The 13,555-nt window shown below is 37.2% G+C and overlaps 1 protein-coding gene across 4 annotated transcripts in view; it reads left to right on the forward strand.

Moving 5' to 3' along the window:
* NAP1L4 (nucleosome assembly protein 1 like 4) overlaps positions 1-12,788 on the forward strand; it is a 29,721-nt gene extending 16,933 nt beyond the window's left edge. The window contains exons 12-17 of one of the 4 annotated variants that reach the window (XR_012775872.1): positions 1,554-1,576; positions 2,225-2,344; positions 2,639-2,668; positions 3,997-4,074; positions 5,231-5,268; positions 11,530-12,788. Coding sequence is in view for 2 of the 4 variants with exons in the window: in XM_075502324.1 (XP_075358439.1) it covers positions 1,554-1,576; positions 2,225-2,344; positions 2,639-2,668; positions 4,018-4,074; positions 11,530-11,568 (269 nt within the window). In the remaining 2 variants the exon portion in view is untranslated. The remainder of the gene's footprint in view (positions 1-1,553; positions 1,577-2,224; positions 2,345-2,638; positions 2,669-3,996; positions 4,075-5,230; positions 5,269-11,529) is intronic. The other 3 variants (XM_075502325.1, XR_012775873.1, XM_075502324.1) reach the window with 3 other exon arrangements.
* The last annotated feature ends 767 nt before the right edge of the window (positions 12,789-13,555 follow it).

A 13,555-nucleotide genomic window follows, 5' to 3' on the forward strand; every position in this document is an offset into this window, starting at 1 on the left:
ATGCTGCTGCGTTGCATACTTTCCTCTTACTAGAGGAAGATAGCAAACTGCAGCCCATCCAAAGGGATCATTTCATTCTGACATTATTGTATAGAATTTGGCCATTAGGTGTGCTGTGTAAATAGGAGTCATAGTATGGAAAGCCTCATGTAGAATCTCTTAAAGAAGTTGACTTGTTTTACCACAGGATGGCTCCATGCATCAATTTGAGGTTTTTAACGTGTGAAAGAAGCCTCTTCTAGTGTTGGTCACATTCTAGCATATCGGTTTCATTTAAACCTTTGTGTTAAGTGATGGAACTTCCTGTGGTTTCTTCTGTGATTACTTAGTGTTTCCTAATGCTCCATACATACCTTCCTAATTTTCCTAGTTCTGTAATGTTAGATGTGTTACTCACATATTTAAAACAATTTAGATGGCTTCCAAAAACATTATTTCTTCTTGATACATCTCCCATTGTACTCTTCCCCACTCCCCCACCCCCCCCATGGATGGAAGAAGCAGTTTACTTTGGACTTCAGAGATATACTGAACAAAATGGACATTAGTTCTTGATTCAGTCATGGACTATTATGAACTAGCTGTCCCTTCTAAATACCACTGCAAATCCCTGTGTACATGAGGATCAGAAACAAGTGATAAGTATTTCCAAAGTTGGAGTTTGGTACAGAAATGTCCTTTAACTTAAATAACTTTATTTTTTTGTTACAAGTAGTTGCTGCTTTCAGAAAGGGATAGAGATTTGTTTGCCTCATGATGGCTTTATATTGTTTTTTAAAAATATTTAAAGGACATACTCTGGAGGTTGCTGTATAAGAAAGATAAGACTATGACATCTGCTGGCAGTTGATAGCTGCATTTTCAACTTGAGAACAGACTGAGCCAAATTATCACTTTCACAGTGGGATCACAGTACCATGGCACCCAAGTAGAGGAGGGAAATCTGTTTTTTTGGGGGGGTGGTGGTTGTTTGGTTGCTGTACTTTTGGTGTTTTTGTTTGTTTAAAAAAAAAAACCCCAAACAACCAAAAAAACCCCTACCCTGTTCCTTACTGGTTATAGTAACAGGACTCTTCTCAAGAATGCTTTGCAAATTCATGACAAAATGTTAATCTACTTGGTAGCATTGGTGTTTGGGGAGAGGAGAGTGTTTGTATTGCTCTAGCAAAATAGTTATTGCAATTAACAGCATTAGTATAGAAACAAAATCTATTGCTCTTTGAGGGGAGAAATGTGATCTGCATGCCTTCAGAACCCATCTTTGTAGAAAAAGTATTTCCTGTGCAAAAATCTTTGACATCAAAATGGCAGCTTTGATGCTTTTATTACAGCACATAAAATTCTTGCAAGTGCAATTTCTGTGGGTTTAATTTAGGATAAATCTGAATTGTCTTTAAAGGTTTTAATAGTTAGCTTCTGAAGGCTTTATAAACACCAGTGTTTTCTGGTATGTGAAGGTCTTTATTTATACTGCATTTTGTCATCTTTAATATTGAGGTGGGCTAGACTGTACAAACTTTTCTTAAATTTACTGTCTTTTTTTTTTTTTGCAGTATCTGGTGATGGAGAGTCTTTGGTAAGTTTACATTTCTGAAATTGCACAACTGCTCTTTGCAATATCTTTTTTGCTAAACATCTCTACAGTGGCTATTCGGATTCTTTTATTACATTCCTTGTATTTTTATCATTATTTTTGCTTTTGCCGAAGTTGAGCTTCATCTTGATAAAATGAAAGATACTGTTGACTTCTCAAAGTAATCCGTTGGCATTTTGCTGTTACACATCTTGCTGATCCGATACATCTATAATGATCACTGTTGAGAAGAGGTCATTATTTTCTCTAGCCACTCAGCACTACTACGTGGCTGGTATCTGATTTTTTTAGAAATCAATCTGGAGCAGTCTGAACAATTCTGTAACATCAGGTGTCAGAACCCGCAAAGTCTGTATGAGCCTTTTTAATAGAATGTGTTTCAGCAGGCCAGTAACCTGTATGTAGAAAGCAGGAAACTTTTAAGATAAATCTCAATTCTGCAACTGGATTTAGACTTGCAATATTTTTTTATTGTTACAAAGTTAAGTATACTGAAAGTACATGTGACCTGAAGGCTGATGTTGATGACAGTGTGATGTTTCTTAAATCTGTAACTTTGAAATACTTCTGTTCGCTCCTCTGTAGCACATCACATTTTTAGTAGAAAAATCAAATTGTCTTCCTTTACAGGATGAAGATTCAGAGTTTACTTTAGCAGCCGACTTTGAAATCGGGCACTTCTTCCGTGAAAGGATAGTCCCTCGTGCTGTGCTTTATTTCACTGGGGAAGCTATAGAGGATGATGATAATGTATGTATGCTATCAACGTTTTATTTATTAGTCACCATGTAGATAGAAACATTCTCTTTCTTTTCTGATTAGACTAGTATGTAGTATTAATTACAAGAGAATAACAAAAAACCTGAAGAGATTCCTATTACTTGGGAATAGGAGAGAATCATTCAGCTTGCTATGAGTTGTTAATCTTTGCTTCTGTAAGGGGCTTAGTTTCAGTTACTGTGTTTGAATATGCTAGACCTATTACTGCAGAAGATTTTATGCAAATATTAACAGAGCTAATAAAACCTTGGATTTGTTTTTCAGTTTGAAGAAGGTGAAGAAGGTGAAGAGGAGGTGAGATGCATACTGTATCTTTTACAGATAACTAATTACCTACCACGTTCTAGTTCCAGAAATAGTTCTATATGGAGCAGAAAATAGTTGTTCATAAGTGCTCTTGTGTATGATGGCTGTTTCCAAAAGAGTTCAGCATTCCTGAGTTACAAAATCTGTGGCTGTTTTTCCTCTTCACAAAAGTACTTTCTGCAAGAACATTTATCCAGTTGTTTCTACTATTTAAAAGCTGCTTTCTGACATGAGTCAAAAATTAAAGACGAGCTTTTTTCTTGAGTGCTGCATGATAAGAAGCTTCAGTCTTATTTTTAAATATCTGTTACTTAGGCGGTAGTGGAATTCAGCTGTCAGCTTTTAGTTGCCATAAGCTTGAAGATGGCCTTGCTAAATGTAAAGTAAAAAAGGGAAAGTGAGCAACTGTTCAGGATAAAGGCTTAATTTAGGCTGGAATTTCTAGTATACCAAGAGGTCTGGTCCGTTTACAGTAGTGTTGTATGAATACAAACATAGTGTGAAAGGCTTTGCACAAAACCACTAAATGATACCACATTTAAATGAACTAATATCCTTTACAGATAATTATATTTTTATTTTACTGCTTTTACTGTGGTGTTCTTGCTAATTGGTTAGAGGTAATATCTGACTGTCATCAAGTTCACTGCAGTAGAGTACATAAGAAGTTATCAAGCTGGTGGTCTGATGTGAGCTGGCAGCCTGCACAGCATGCAGTCTCTTTTCTCTCTTTGCAAGTTGCAATACAGACTTCTGGGCTTAGGCTGTTGAGTGGCTAAACATTTTCTTTTTTTTTTATTTTTTAAGCTGGGTCTTGATAGAAGTATATGTGTATTTTTAATCTGTCTCCAGTGCCAGATGTTACTACTTGGATGTAGGCGTGCGTACAACAGTGTGAAAATACTGCAAAATCCTGTGCAGGAGTACATAGCCTGTCCACAGTAATCCAAATAAACAGAGACTCTTTGGAAGGAGGTCAAAGCAAAGAACAAAATTAGATACATATACTTATTACCAGAACTGTAAAATTACAAATAATAGCTCAGGTAGAAGTTAAAAAATTGCTGGGAGACTGCAGCAGCTTATGTAGGAAGGTTGCCTTAAGCCATGCTGAATCTTTTAAATCTATGTTTTAAGTCTTCTTTTAAAGATTTTGCTTTAAGATTTTGAAGATGCTGAATTCTTTTAAGTCAGCCCAAGTAGTTTTAATGTTGACATCTGAAACACTCTGGAATACAGTGGTAATATAATTTGCTATTTTGTTTTTTCTCCATTACAAAAAAGTTGCACTTTTAACCTGTTTTAATTTCTGTTAGTTTATCTCTATTTTGTCATAGGAGTTGGAGGGGGAAGAGGAGGGAGAAGAAGAGGAAGATGCAGAGAGTGATCCTAAGGTAAGGATTTTTGTGTGCATAGTCATAATGCAGACTATAATCATGAGCAATGTAACTAAGGTTATAATTGTTTGTGAAAAGATTAATAAATTATTAAAAAACAAACTGCCCTAGCTTATGACTGCAATGTTTTCATCTCCTTCAGCACTCAAATTGCTCTTAAAAGAATAGTTAATGTTTCCATAAATTGAGAAAATGTAAGTTTTGTCTTCCAGCCTGCACCAAGATAATTTCTGAACTGTGTGCCTTTACTTCTTAATGGTATCTCTGTGTAATAACGATATCTATTTTTCCTTTAGAAAGGTCTTATTTCAAATATTCTGTGGCTGGACTTCAACTTAGAATTAGTGTGAGAGGTCTCAGCTAGCTTGTTTGTTTATTGTCTTTTTCTTAGAATTGTTCTTTCTGGTTGTCCTGATGGCTGCAGGTTAGACTCCATATGTCTGTACTCAGCTAGAAATCAAAAAAAGCTAGTCCCCAACTTTGAATTTTAAACTTTGAGACCTGGTTTAAAATTCAGCCTTAAAGGTTTAGTGCTCCTTCTGATAGGTATTTTTCAGCCCTTCAGTCATGGTACAGTTCATACTTATATTTAGTGAAGCTGGGGCAGTGATGACAGACTTGCGTTCATCTAGTTGTTAAAACATCAGCTTTTAATTTTTTTTTCTAAAGGCACAGATGAAAAAGTGAAAGACATGCAAAACTGCTTGATCTTTGGATGAAAGTCTTAGCAGCTTAACAAGTCACTCTTCTGATGTAGAGTTTTATATACATTATCATATCACTAGTAAATGCTTTTTGTCACCATATCAAGAATTGAGCTTGTTTTTCTTTAATGAGAAGTACTGTATACTAAAGAAAGTCTGTCTTGTGGAAAGATTGATCAAACAGGTTTAGAGTGGCAGAAAGGAGTGTTCTGCAGAATCAAAATGCAGTGGTGTACCTGTAATGGGAAAAAGTGGGACAGCTGAGAAAAAATGTTAGTTGTGAGTCGAAGTATATTTGTGCTAAGTATCAAATATCCTTTTAAAGGATTTGGTATTATGTAGAAAAAAAGCTTAAGGTATCTGGGAAGGTTGTAGTTGTTGCCTCCTGTATTATTTTGTACATTTCACTTCTCATGCTGACAGTTCCTTTCAATTTTTTCCCCATTTAGGTGTAATTTAAGTCTGTTTATCATTCATACATTTCTAGGTAAGGTGGAATTCCATTCATACCTAACTTCCAAGAGTCCCATTTATAGCCATGCAATGTGGTTTGTTTTCTAGGGTTTTCTGTTTTGTTTTGTTTTTTTCCTTGTATGGGGAAAAGAAATGGGGGAGTGGTGACTTCAGAGTCTAGGCTTCATTAGAAAAAAATAGAAAGAAATGTGTATAGAGATGAATGCCTTTAAATCATATAATTAAATTAGATTTTTCAGAATGACCTCTCTGCCTTCCTGCCACAACTTCTGCTTTGCCTTTGTAGCAGTCAAACTGTATTTTATATACGCACGATAAAAGATACTGAGACTGGTCAGACTATTTTTTCCTTGTTTCTGATTTGATGTTGAGTCTCTTTACTGTTTCTAGTGTACTTGCAAATTATTTCTTAAATACCTCCTGTGCTCTTCTTGAACTCTTATAAGTCATCAGCTTACTTAGTATGTCTTTTCCAACATTATTCTTATTTGTGCTGCCTGACAAAGGCAATCAGTCACTCTTGGAGGCCTTTTCTTGAGCTCATGGTTCTGAACAGGTATTGCTCTCCTGCTCATCTGTCTCTATTTAAAAGAAGAAAAAAAAGTTCCTTCTGTTGTAAACTGTTATCTTTCACCTTTTATCCCATGCCTCATAGAGAACAATGCCTGCAACAGGCTCCATACTTCCCCCCCTGTATTTTAGGCTTGTATCTTTCTTTTTTTTTTTTTTTCTTTCCCCTGTGGTTACTTAGGATAATCTGTAGTCTTTCCAACTTGTTCCTTCTCTGCATAGATAATGCCCTTCTTTGCCTTTGTTAAACTCAAAATTGAGCTGTGGGGTGGTGTTTTTTTTTTTTTATTTTATGTACAATCTGATATGCTTTGAGAAGCCAGCCACCCTGCCTCAACATACTTGTGCTGTTTATTCACCTGCAATAGTAGAACATCCATTTGTCGCAACAGCTTATATGTTGTCCTGCTGCAATCTGTTACACAGCTGTCTTCCCTTCTTACAATTAAAAATTGTCAGCCACTGGCTTCAGTTTTTGAAGTCAACTTGGAATTCTGTTTTTTTGTCTTTTTTAAAAGACTCATACCCCTGATCCTGTTTTCCATTCCTTCTTCTGTCCATCCCATTTTCTGGTCCTGTTTCTCCCTGTCCCCTGCCTCTCTTTGCCTTTCAGTTCCCCCCTGCTTTTCTTATAGTTTTCCTTTTCATGTACACAAAAAATAATTCTTTGGTTTGTTTTCCTTTTTAAATCCAATTTCTCCTCTTCAGTCATTTCCATATTAACTCCTCCTCTATTGTCATACTACGTTTGCTACGTAAATGTCAACGCTTTCTGCTTTGTTAACTTTTCCTCCTTCCTTCTTCTCACTCCTGTCAGTTTTAAGTACATTTGAGTTGTTCAGTTAGAACCAGGTCATTATCATCTCTTACACAAAGCACTTAAGCTATATACAAGCTGTGGCTTTGGAAGACCGAGATGATTGGAAGTAGCTTCAGAAGGTGCTGCAAAAGCAGATAATGTAGCTTGTTTTGTCTAGTATATTTTTCCATGTGCTTGCACACCCTCTTCTTTTAGCTGCCTTTATTTCACATTACTGATGCTAAGTTTGAAAAGAAAAGTAGCTGACAAGGTAATATAGAACACTGTTTTGAATTATGAACTAAAAAGCTACTGTGGGGAGAGACTGCACGTTCTTCAAGGTGCTTAGTCTATCTTTTAAGTAACAGTGGCAAAAGGGCCTGTTAGCAAATTCATTTTCAGAACCTTTGAAGTGTTCTGTCCAGTTGTGAAGGAGGCAGTTCAGACCACTTGCTTGCTTAGCTCCAGTTAGCTCTGAGTTTACTTCCCGTGTATATATTTGATATCCTTGCTTTTTCTCATTCAATAACATAGATTAGAAAATGAACAAAGATAAGGTTTATCTTTAGGTCCCCTAACTGGGCTATTTCATGGTAGGACATTTGAAATACTGAAAGGCTTTCTTCCTTCTCTGCTGGAAAGGACATCAGCTTTAGTGCCTACTGCCTGCATTGATCCCACTGTTGGCAGCAAAGTCTGTTTGGGAGTCAGGTGGGACCTTGATGGGCTGCCTGTGCTACTTTAGTGGATGGGAAGCTTCCCCAAAAAGTGATTTGTAAAAGTAAGGAGGTAAAGGCTTGATTTGCTCTTTGAATCAGCTAGGAAGGTGCCCTGCCTAATCTGTTTAAACATTGAAGATGAAGAGAAATTCAGTGTCTCTTTCAGCAATAACTTTATGTGAAAAAGATCTGGTTTGAAAGGATTAAATTGCTAAGATAAATGGCATGGATACTTTGGACTTATGCCCCCATCCTCTAGGACACCAGATTAATTGGCTGGGTAGAAGCAGTGGGCTGTGCGTATGAAAGTCATGAAAGCAATATTACTTCAGACCTGCTTTTCTTCTTGTCCTGGTTTCCACTGAGATAGTTAATTTTCTTTCTAGTAGCTGGTATAGTGCTGTGGTTTGGGTTTAGTATGGGAATGATGTTGATAACATGCTGATGTTTTAGTTGTTGCTGAGTAACGTTTCCACTAGTAAAGGACTTTTCAGCTTCCCATGTTCTGCCAGGCACACAAGAAGCTGGGAGGGGGCACAGCCAGGACAGCTGACCCCAACTGGCCAAAGGGCTATTCCATACCATATGACATCATGCTCAGTATATAAACTGGGGGGGGCTGGCCAGGGGGCAGCGATAGCTGTTCAGGGATGAGCTGGGCATCGGTCAGTGGGTGGTGAGCAATTGCATTGTGCATCACTTGTTTTGTAAATTCTATTATTATTATTTTATTTTCTCTTCCTCTGGTGTCTTATTAAACTGCCTATCTCAACCCATGGGTTTTACTTTTTCCCCCTCAGTTCTCTCCCCCATCCCGGGGAGGGGGGGGAGTGAGCAAGTGACCGTGCTGCTTAGTTGCCGACTGGAGTTAAACCATGACACTTCTCCATTTTAGCCCTATGATCCTGCAAATTTTAGGTGAAATTCCCTCTTTAAATTTGATGCATGTCCTCTATGTCCATAAGCAGCTGATGCAGTTTAGCTGATGTAATTGCTGATGTCTGATCAAGTGGTCTGTATGTGAGCTAATTAGCTCAGGTTTCTTGCATTGTTCTCCTGGGTAATCAAATGCCAGAAGAAAAATGTTCAGAATTAAAAAAAAAAAAAAATACTCTTGCTACAATGAGCATGAACAAGTGATGCAATAAATAAGAGGCAGTGGCAAAAAAGCTTTATATTGATGCTTGTTAGCAAAAGAGAAAAAATAGGTGGGAGTCTCACTTATTTCGCTTGTATGTCTCCATTGGAACAGCATCTCAAATTGGAATCAAAAGACCAGTTTTTCAGTTTAAACTCCTTGCATAGAATAAGTAAATATTATGAAATACTTTAAAAATGTAAAAATAAAAAGAATCCCACCACTTTTTGTATGAACTTAAGTCATTGTTCATGACTACTATAGAGAATCTCTTTACAACAAGAAGAATTCTTGCTTGTCTCTGTAGTGCTAGTACATGTGTTTGCTGCTAAATTTTATTTTAAAATAAGATGCAATTCCTCCTTATCTTTGCCAGTTAAAGTCTCTCTGTTTGGTCTTCATTGCCTGGCCAATGTACTTCACCACCATTTCTAATATATCTTGGGAAGTTAATTGAGGGAAATACAGCATGAATTGAAATCTTGCTAGAATGGGATGAAAATAGCACAGGGTGAGTCTAAGGCCAGTAAATAGATTGGGAGTGGTTGGCTGACCAAATGTCACCAACAGTCTGGGCACCGTGGGAAGAGCAGGCTCGAGCTTAATAGCCTTACCTGAGGGAGTATGGATGTAGTATCTCCATCACACTTGCAGCTTGAGGTCTGGACCCTGATCTTACAGGAGCCATTAGAGGCCAAAGATAAATTTCAATATGCATGTGCCTGATGAGGCAGCTGTAACTTGAAGAAAATTGTAGTCATCTACCTGTGCTGTTGTCATCTTAGGATTAGACTGTGAAATGCTTTATGTGTCTTTATATGAGTCTGATGGGTAACTGAAGGCAATATGGAGCTCGCATACTGGCTTGCATAGCAGGAGCAGTGCTGTGCTATTGAAATGGTGGAATAAAATTGATTATGTTGGAATCTGGATCTGAGATACTGTCTTGTTGTTACTTATGCCCTGCTTAAACATTTTTTTTTATATATATGGTCAAGATAGATATCCCCTCAACTGTAAGCTAAAAATAGCATAAACTAGCAGTATTTCTCTCAAAAGTCTCCAACAACTGACTCGTATCCAAGGACTCCTTAAACTGTATTTTTTTTTTTTTGTCTGAGAGCAGTAATCAATGCTGAAAGGTGGTCCTTAAGGAACTTTATATCTCTGACTCAGTTTTTACAGGATAAAGATTTATATGCAATAATATGGTTCAAACATTTACAGAAATAAAGACAAGTATAAAGAAAAGATAATTAAATCTATTAGAAAATATAATAATGGTTTTGGTTGATTGTTAAAATTTGGCTGAAATGGTTCCAGTGGTCAACCTAAGTGTGTCTGATATAAATGTAAGAGGTGAATAGGACAGAAGGAGGGAGATGGAAAGATTTTTAAGTACTTTCTAAATAACTGGTTTGTTACTTGATTATGGCTGTTATCCAGAATGCATGGGGGAGGGGTAGTGATGCTGTGCACTACTCTGTGGCCATGTTCAAATACAAAGCAGTTATAAGAAAAATAGATAATTTTGGAAAGAATTTTGATAAAAATGTTGCTGGTTTTTGCCTGCCTCTAAATGAAAAGGAATAGCATGCAATGTATTGCCAGTGGCAGTCAGATTTATTTTTTTAATAGAGAGAATGCTAATTTTGTGTTCTGTGTAAATGTATCGCTCTTTTCAAGAGGGAATTCATGCTGTATTTAGTGCCAGATCAGTGAAAATGAATTCACATCAGTGTTATTTTGAACCCCAGGCAGATGAGAGAGTACAAAGTTGAAGTTAGCCAGATGTGCTGGGGGAGGAAAACCACAAGGAAGAAGTCTGAAAGGTCTTTGGCATATCTGCAGAAGAGACAGCATTTGGCTTTAATCCAGTCTTCCAGTGGGAGTGATAGTGACCACTATAACCCTAAAGCAGTTTAGGTGAGGAAGAGAAAAATAGTCTGGGTTTAGTGCAGTTTATCAAGGGCAAAACTTATGATAAGGAATCTTAGTTGCACCTGTTCTTCCTCACTACCGGCAAAACGCTTAAGTTGTCTTAGCTCTTGGTCACTTGATGTATAATGAACTCTTGCATGCTTGCTTCTTTCACAACACATAAAGCTGCTCTTTAGGGTAGTTACTAAGAAACGTTTTATTTTGCAGTCAGTGACGTTCAAGGTGCCATGTTTTATACCTGTATTTTTCTGTACTAGAATTCAGCAGGTTTCTGTGACTGCTATTTGTTTATAATAAACTATATTAAGAATGGTAAAGGGAGAAGCAAACAAGAAATACACTGAATAAATTCTCCTCCTCTCTAAGAATCCGATTTTACAACAAAAAAGCAAGCAGTCCAGTGTAAAACCTGAAGTTCTTAGCTGTTTGAGTACTTGTTCTCCTTCCCAAATACACTTCCTTTTGCCAAAGGGAAGTTGTTTTACTACCTAATGAAGGTGTTTCTACTTTTACATATTCAGATTAACATGTGGACAACTTGCCCTGTGTTAAACTGTTGAATAGTTACCTGCTGGTGATGCAGAACCTAGAAGAAATCAACACATTAATTACATTTTATCACCTTAGCAGAAAGGGCAAGGCTTCTAAGGAAAAACTCAAACGTGCTGCAGAATAAGCAGCCTACCTTCCCTGCCTTCCTCCCTCCTCAGAGTTAGTGAGGAGGTGGCAGTTTATTGTTAAACTGTTTAATATGAACTGAAAGTCAAATTGAGCCTCGAGGGGGGGGGGGGTGGGGGTGTAGAAGGTGTTTTGCTTCTTGTTTGTTTGTACCTTGGCCTACTGGATGGAGTGTCAAGAACGCAAATGTAGATTAAAAATATTATGGGGTACCAAGCAGTTGAGGGGGGGAACCCAACAAATACAGTGACTGCTGTTCAGACCTTTATGATCTAGCTTGAGTTTACATGTAGCTTTTTTGTACATGCTAAGGATACCTCTAGCTAATTCAAAACTGCATAGCCAATTTCTTTTATTTGTTGAAGTATTTTCTTGTATGCCATTTTGATTTTTAACTGGTTGGGTTTTTTCCTTTTTCCCTTTATACAGAAAGATTCCAGCCAACCTGCTGAATGCAAACAACAGTAATAAGGAAATACCACTTGGAAGTGATATTTGAACAACTTGTAACAAATAACTTGGATACCTGGCCTGCAGTTCAGGATATTCCATCGCTGCAGCACAATCTTATTAACAATGCTTAAAATTAATTTGTTTTAAAATGCATGGTTTTCACTAACTTTTCTTTTATTGCTTAACATGTACAGTGGCAACTTCAATGCATTTGGGAAATATGAGATTTAAATAAAGCACACTCTACAGCCGTTGGTACACTGTAGCTAAGTATGTCAGTAGGCCTTTAGAGCCTTTTGCCCTATGCATAGGGGAATAGTCCAGACTACCAAGTGAGGATTATCCATTTTCTTGTTAAACATTGAAAATTGTGGAATAGCAATGTGCTGAGAAGCTAAAGTAAATGGATTACATGTATGGTAGTTGAAACAGATAGAGCAATATTACTTTTTTGCTAGTTCCCTCCCCCCTTTTTTAACGTTTCTTGCAACCTACAAATTGAACTAGTGCTTGAGCAGCTTTAAATGTCATATTTATTATCTCAGTAAAACCAGTTGAAGGGGGTGTCATATTTGAGACTTAGTTGTTCATCTTACTATTTATTTATTCATGTTTGTAAGTACTTTGACAGAATTAGTGCTTTTTAATAGTTTTTAATATACTTGAAAATCTTCGTCTTTTGCATACGATATGGGTACTTGTAAAACAAATAATTTGAATTGGTCTCAACGTAGTAGTCTAGACTGAAGAAACAAACTTGCATCAAAATGACAACTCTTCTGGATGAAGATCAAAATGCAAAGGCCAAACTGTTGCTGTTGATAGAAGTGGGTTGCAGCCAAAGAACCAGAAAATTTCCAGTAGTCTTACTGCTTAGTGTCCAGCATGGAAGGACCTTTCACTATGAACACAGAAATTTATCAAAATTCAATTCAATAAATCTGAAGTTTTGGTGTCTTACTTGCAACACTGAAATTATTCCATTCCACGATTTGTTTTATTTAAAGCTCTGAAGTCTTCAAAACTACCTTTTGTTGTTGTGTGGCACTTTGGGTACACATTTCTAGTTTCAGCATCCATTGCCAACCTCTGGCAGCAGTTGAATAGCAGCTGTATCAACACTGTGACCAGGCATGTAGAGTGCTCCAGCCTTACCTTACACATTTGTAACTTAATACAGTGTTTTCAATTTGTACAGAATAGATAGAATATTCTATTAAAGTTGTGAAACATGATCGTTGGTGCCTGTCTGGTCCATAATGCTTCCCAGGTTAAATGAATATCCCTTTGACTTTCAGTAGTGAAGGGTGAAGTGACAAGGGACATGCCAGCTGTTTGGCCTGTACAGCTCTTGTCTGAACATCCTGCTAGTTTCCTTTCTTGTCAAATGCCAAAGAAAAGGGGAAAAGAAATGTAAATACTGCATTACAGAGTTCTTTGATGTAAATCAGAACAAACTCGCTCAATTTGCAAGTAAACAGTCTGGAATGTTTTGTAGGATTTGGGGTTTTCTGGGGGCAAAAGACTCCACATGTTCTATGCGATTCGGTCATGGATGAAATGAGGTGCTGGGGACATAAACTGGTTTATGATTTAGATATCCCCATATTGATACCTTGCAGTCAGAAAATGTGTAGCGCTAATGCTCAGGTGACATGTTACAATGTTAAGGCAGGAATGAGGGAAGAAGGCAGGAATAGGTTCTGGACTTTTATTAAAAAAAAAAAAAAAAGTTTTGTAACCAGTCATTAGACTATAGTATACTATGGCAGGCACAGAGAACAGCATAAAGGTGCATCTCGTAAGGGGAGGAGTAATGAATGGAGTTTACACGTGTGCCATATGGCTAATAACAGTGCCAGTGATGTTAGGCACATCAAATAGAGGTGTTTGAGCAGCTTTTTTTCTTTTTATATCAAAAGAAATTGAATGATAGTTCCCCCATCCTAAAGAAGTCATTTCCACTACATGGTTAAACAGCAGTGCTGCTACCTGGAGATAA

The sequence above is a fragment of the Mycteria americana genome, chromosome 5 (genome assembly GCF_035582795.1).
Source record: "Mycteria americana isolate JAX WOST 10 ecotype Jacksonville Zoo and Gardens chromosome 5, USCA_MyAme_1.0, whole genome shotgun sequence".
In the NCBI taxonomy this organism is placed as follows: Eukaryota; Metazoa; Chordata; class Aves; order Ciconiiformes; family Ciconiidae; genus Mycteria; species Mycteria americana.